Source organism: Lathyrus oleraceus, chromosome 4 (genome assembly GCF_024323335.1).
Source record: "Lathyrus oleraceus cultivar Zhongwan6 chromosome 4, CAAS_Psat_ZW6_1.0, whole genome shotgun sequence".
NCBI lineage: Eukaryota > Viridiplantae > Streptophyta > Magnoliopsida > Fabales > Fabaceae > Lathyrus > Lathyrus oleraceus.
This window is the reverse complement of record NC_066582.1, coordinates 176,506,882-176,512,881: the sequence shown is the minus strand read 5'-3', so window position 1 is coordinate 176,512,881 and position 6,000 is coordinate 176,506,882. Positions and strand designations below refer to the sequence as shown.

At 32.2% G+C, this 6,000-nt stretch overlaps 1 protein-coding gene across 1 annotated transcript; it reads right to left on the bottom strand.

Moving 5' to 3' along the window:
- Positions 1-709: 709 nt before the first annotated feature.
- Positions 710-2,686, bottom strand: LOC127074396 (cytochrome P450 81E8). Its single transcript, XM_051015712.1, has 2 exons — positions 1,719-2,686; positions 710-1,497 (listed from the first exon to the last, which is right to left on the bottom strand). Exons 1-2 carry the CDS (start codon positions 2,592-2,594, stop codon positions 862-864), a joined length of 1,512 nt encoding a protein of 503 aa, XP_050871669.1. The 5' UTR covers positions 2,595-2,686; the 3' UTR covers positions 710-861.
- Positions 2,687-6,000: the final 3,314 nt, after the last annotated feature.

The window sequence follows — 6,000 nt, the reverse complement described above, 5'->3', positions numbered from 1 at the left end:
TAGTTTGATTATGTAACTTTATTATTTACTCTTTCTCTTACAATCTTCACCATTATCTTCCATTAAAGTTTCATCTTCATGTTTGTTTTTGAAGTAAGGTTTGGATTCTTAGTTTCTCAAAGTATTAGTGTGATTTTGAGGTATGCATGGTAGTGAAGCACTTTTTTAAAATAAATACACTTCATGCATGTATATACAACTACACAAGTGCACTCATGCATTTTATGTATGTGATGTCATTATCATGCTCATGTTTCATGAACATCAATGAGTGTAAAGAAGGGCTACAAGTGCATGATCTCTCTCAAGAACAAGAATTGAATATCAATTTTCATATATTACAATTTCGGTGCAAGATTTAAACAAAATGAGTTCATGACAGAATGATAAAGGTGGTTTCCACGCGTGTACCGTTAGCTAAATCAACTATTTTTTAACAGAATTCTAGCATAAAGAACTAACGCCAACAAAAAAACAAAAGTGAAATATAATGACTCAAACAAAAAAAATGCAGAAATCAAAATAAAAAACTCTTAAGATTATTTAAATCAAATATTATTTATTATATTTTTTTACAAACAAATATCAATATATATATATATATATATATATATATATATATATATATATATATATATATATATATATATATATATATATATATATATATATATATAATATCGGGGGACAAGACGTTGAAACATAAATCTTTCTACTCTGTTAAACTCTATCTCATCCATTACTCAAATTGTAAATTAATATCCTTATTTTAAGCACAAATTATGTTTATGGTGGAAGAAAAACATTGCATTTTATCATACATATGTATCTTTATATAATCACTCAAAAGTGATTAATGATTTACTCCATTGACATGTTTTCATCTGCTTCAAGAAAAACCTTGTTGATGACATTTAAACGAGCTTTACACATGGCTTCTAAGGGAACTAGCTTTGGTGTAGTGGCCCCTTTTCCTTCAGTCATATCAATTTCTTTCTCACTTATTCTTTTCCAATCAAAACATTGAATACATAAAGCCAACGTTAAACTTACTGTACGCTGCCCCAAGTTTGCTCCAGGACAAGCCCTTCTTCCCAATCCAAATGGTATCAACTTTTCAGCTTCCCCTTCTTTCTCAAACCTCTCTGGCTTGAACTCTGTTGGATCACTCCATAGTTGAGAATCTCTATGAATTGCCCAGGCATTAACCAACAAAATAGTTCCCTTAGGAACATTGTAACCTCCTATTGTGCAATCTTTTGAAGAAAAATGGGGTGCCAATAATGCAAATGCGGGATGCAACCGAAACGTCTCATGGATTATGTTTTGAAGGTAAGGGAGTTTTGGAATGTCTGACTCTTCGACTAAGCGATCGTGTCCTATGTTGGTATCTATTTCATCTTTAGCCTTCTTCAACACTTCTGGATGATTTAGTAATGCAGACATTGCCCATTCTAATGTTGTAGCTGATGTTTCTGTTCCTCCAAGGATCATAACCTGTCAATGTAAAACAAAATCGGATTATCCATACACTACACCCGACACGAGAATGACATGTTGACATCTATATTAATTTGAAAGAAAATTAATTAATTAAACATAGTTATCAGTGTCCGTCTCAAACAATTATATGTGTCAGACATCTAACATACATTTCTTCATATCTACGTAACAATTAACTTTTCATTTCATTTTCACATATAAAGAAAGTAAGTTACCAGAACAATTCCTTTGATGATTTGATCAGTATAATACTCTGGCTGTGATTCTTGCAATTTCAAGAGATGATCAATCATGGTATTCCCATTCTTCTTTTTTCTTCGATGTTCATCAACTAGTCCTTGCAAGAACCCATCAAATCTTCTAGCAATCCTCTTCAACCTCTTCTCATAACTACCAAAATCAAACAACCTAAAAATCCAAACAAATTCACTAGGATTACTCGATCCTCCCACCGAAATAAACTCCGTAATCACCTCCCTAAATCTCTTCGCTTCTTCCTCATCGCTTACATCACAATCCTCTCCATAATACCTTTTTCCAGATATCATTCTCATTATCATGTTAAAAGTCATCTCCGAAAACTTCGACTTCAATTCCACTTTTGCAAAACTATCTCCAGAATCATGAGCCAGGTTTTGCACGAGTTTCTTGATTTCATCTTTCCTGATTCCTAAAAAGGAATTCAAACGGTGAGTCGAGAGTATCTCGAGGGAGATTATACGGCGGACGTTACGCCAGTGGTCGCCGTAAGGTGCTACCGTAACGGCGGTGTAGTTGTAGCCTAAGTGTTTGCCGGCGAGAAGAGGCGGACGGTTTGCTAAAACGGTGTCGTTTTTTGTGAAACATTCGTGTACAACTGAAGGTGATGAAACAACTACGACTAAACGAGAACCGAAGCGTAGGGAAAAAACTTGGCCGTATACTTGTGAGAGATTGTGGAGAGTGCGGTGAAGTGGGTGTTTGAGTTGGTAAATGTTGCCAATTATGGGAATACTGAGTGGACCTGGTGGAAGGTTTTTGAGTCTTTTTGTTGTGATTAATAGAAATTTGAGTGTTATAAGGGAAACAATAGCAAGGATGGTGTAATGCATTCTCTTTTTCAATAGAAATAAGTATTCAATTGTAAAATGGTAATATTTTTTATATGATCAGTTATTATGTAGTTGATTGAATGTTGCTTATGGCTTTATAAATAGGAGTTTGGGTTGGTTTTGTGATTATAATAGTCTAAGTTGTTCAGCTGTTAATTGTAGTCTTTGATTTTGAGTTATCACGAGATTTGTTTTACTTTCTTGTGAAAGTGTTTTTCTTGACAAATCTTCTTTTGGAAGTTGGTGGGTTTGAAACGGAATTAGTTTGAGCCATGGAAATAGAAATCTCCTGTTTACTTGATACGGTGTACTTTTATGATTGGTTTTTAAGAAACATTTACAATCAGATTTTAGAAAGATATTTTGGCTTTCTTCTGTTTTCTTTTTTTATCTTGGACTAGTCAGAAGTTGAGCACTTCTTGGAATTGGCTTCTAAAATTAAGTCAGTATTGTCACCTTTAAGGTTGAGGGTCAGAGGAAGAAATAAAATACGGATCAAAATGTACAAATTTAAATGGATATTAAAATGTTTAATCATACATGCTTGAAAGAGTTTTAATATTAACAATTATAAATAATATATTTTATTATAATAATTTCAAATTATGAAAATTTGAAATAATTTTGGAACGCATCATTCTTTTTTATTTTAAAAATATACAATTTATTTTGTCGATTTTAATTAAAAACTGAAAGATAAATTAATTCAAAATACATGTTTCGAATCTCAATCACTTCAATTTATATTTTTGTTTCGTTAAAAGTGACATCTTCCTAGATATTTTATTTTAATATAAAAATAAATTAAAGTGAATTTGTTTTATATATATATATATATATATATATATATATATATATATATATATATATATATATATATATATATATATATATATAAATGTGTAGCATTCAATTTCAGTAGTCTCAAATTGGATTCGGGAAAAATCGAATACCAGACCGGATCGACCATAGACAAACTGTCGACCCCTAGTAAACTACTTAAGGTAGATACCCACTCCATAAAGGAAGGGAGTCGAGGAGTCTCCGTCCTCGGAGATCAAAAAGCATTTCGCATAATTATTGGACAGGGAAACTTGACGAGCTTAAAATTTCAACGGTCGCCCACAAACTACACTCCCAAAAGAGTCAACCGTTCAACTATATATCGGCAGACAAACATGTAGAGGGGTACCTCGGCACCCCTCCAATCAAAGAAGGCACTTTGAAGAATGGAGTGCACTTTGTTGGATGTGAATATGGGAGTAGAAAAACGGTCTATAGGGGGCAAAAGGTTTGATGCAAAAATATGAAAATAGTTATCAAAGTGTTTTTAAAATTGCAAGCAGAAGGTTTGTTCAAAAATGTGAAAATTACACTATTCGAAATTTTGATCACGTTAACACTAACTCGTTTCACAAACACCAAAGATGAATATGATGGAACATAAGATATTCAATTGATTTGATTGTATAATCTACGAGTCGTGTTTATACAATAATTCAATATAGCAAATTCTAACCTCAATTGTTTCTCAGAATATTAATCACCAATTCAACTCAATAAGGTATCAATTCTAACAAAACCTAATGCTTACGTAATAAATCGCTATCAATTAAATCAACGATAAAATACACTATAATTGAAATACCTAAGCATGTAAATACTACAAAATAAAATGCAAGAGTAACAGAGAAATGACATTGAGATTTATAGTGCTTCGACGTTCGTCCTCACTTTGCCTACGTGTAATCTTCAATGATTTTCCATTAGAACCTGCATTGTTCCTTTTATGTGACAAATATTTCCAAGAGTTCATTCAATCACCAATCCACCATAAAGCTGAGAAAGTTAAAATATCTTATCTAGATCTTGACTTGTATATAGCGTAATGTCAAACTCTTTTACGCAATCTTTACTCGATTTATACTTCTTAATCTTCCAATATCATCAATCTACTCTTTGTATGTAGCAACCAACCCCTTGATCCTACCGAATTCTTGAGTGATGAATTGTCCGCAGATTTGAGAAGAACTCTACCTTATCCGTAGACTTCCACACAATCACTACTAAGGAAATTCAGGTGAGAAGAACCTACTTATTTTCAATAGGATTTTTCATCATCATTGACAATCACCTCAATCTTGCAAACAACCTAAAAATCTCAGCCAAATCTTCAAGAGAGATTACTTTCAAGAACATGCCTCCTTCAATCAATTACAAATCTCTCGTTATTAAGATCTGAATCAAATTGAAGTTCAAGATGCAAGAATTTCGTTGCAAGAACTTTGAACATTCAAAATATAGGAAATGGATTTTTTTACAGAATTACAATGTTGATTATGATACTCACTATGATTCGTTGTATGAGAAATAATGACAAAGTTTTATATGTGCTTGAGATTAAGCATTGAAAATGGTTAAATAATTCAGTTAGATTCGAATCAAGAGCATTTCATGATTTGAATCAAATGAAAACATGAAGTGGAATAAAAGAAAAATAGAGTTTTTACCCATTTTTCAGTTGATTTGAATCAAGAGGGAAATTTATTTGAATCAAACACCTTGTGATTCGAATCACGTGTTAAATTTGATTCGAATCAAACAGGCCGAGCTGACTGAAAAAATATGGAAAAATTGCATGATTCGAATCATGTGTAAAGTGTGTTTCGAATCAATTGAGGCATAGATGACCCAGAGATTAATGATTCTAGACATGTCTAAAATGTGATTTGAATCAAGTTGTTTAAAAAAATTCTAGTTTCCAACTGTCCAAAATGATTCGAATCAAGATATGTACTTGTTTCGAATCAAACGCCCAAAATCCCAATTTTCAAAATTTTAAGGAAACTTTGAGATTTTTATTTCCACCTAACTTGAATCAATATCATATATGGGTCTTATTCCACTGAATCATACAATTTATTAAAAGCATCATGATCAACTCTAAACCAAATCAATGGTTTATGCATGCTAAAAACGAATCTTTTCAAAATTTGATTCAGAGACGTGCAATCATAAAGGAGACTCAATAAACGAAAGTAAATCAAAGATGAAAGTGATAAGACAAAGAACAAAATAATTTTATTAAGGTGCTCCTTTTGAATATATTAGGCGCATGCAATTACATTCTCCCCTTTTTTGATATTTGGCAAGCTTTCTCTTGGAATTGAGTCGACTTTGAGTATAACGCAAAAAACGTTTATGCCCTCCTTGAAATATTGCACACAAACCACAACATAAAACGTATAAAACAATTCTAGAATCATTACAACTTTTCCCCCTTCGACATAGTTTCCTTTCTACAACACTATGAAACATCTATGGAGAGTTTTGCTCCCTTGTGAACCAATTTACCAAATAGTCTCTTCTAAGTTCACTAATTACTCTATTAACCTCAACTGACAAC

What these genes read in the sequence shown, in the direction of transcription:
- LOC127074396 (XM_051015712.1), bottom strand. Translation starts at nt 2,594, where the DNA reads ATGCATTACACCATCCTTGCTATTGTTTCCCTTATAACACTCAAATTT. An exon ending in TCATCAAAGGAATTGTTCTG is followed by an intron (nt 1,498 to 1,718) that starts GTAACTTACTTT and finishes TTACATTGACAG; the next exon opens with GTTATGATCCTTGGAGGAAC.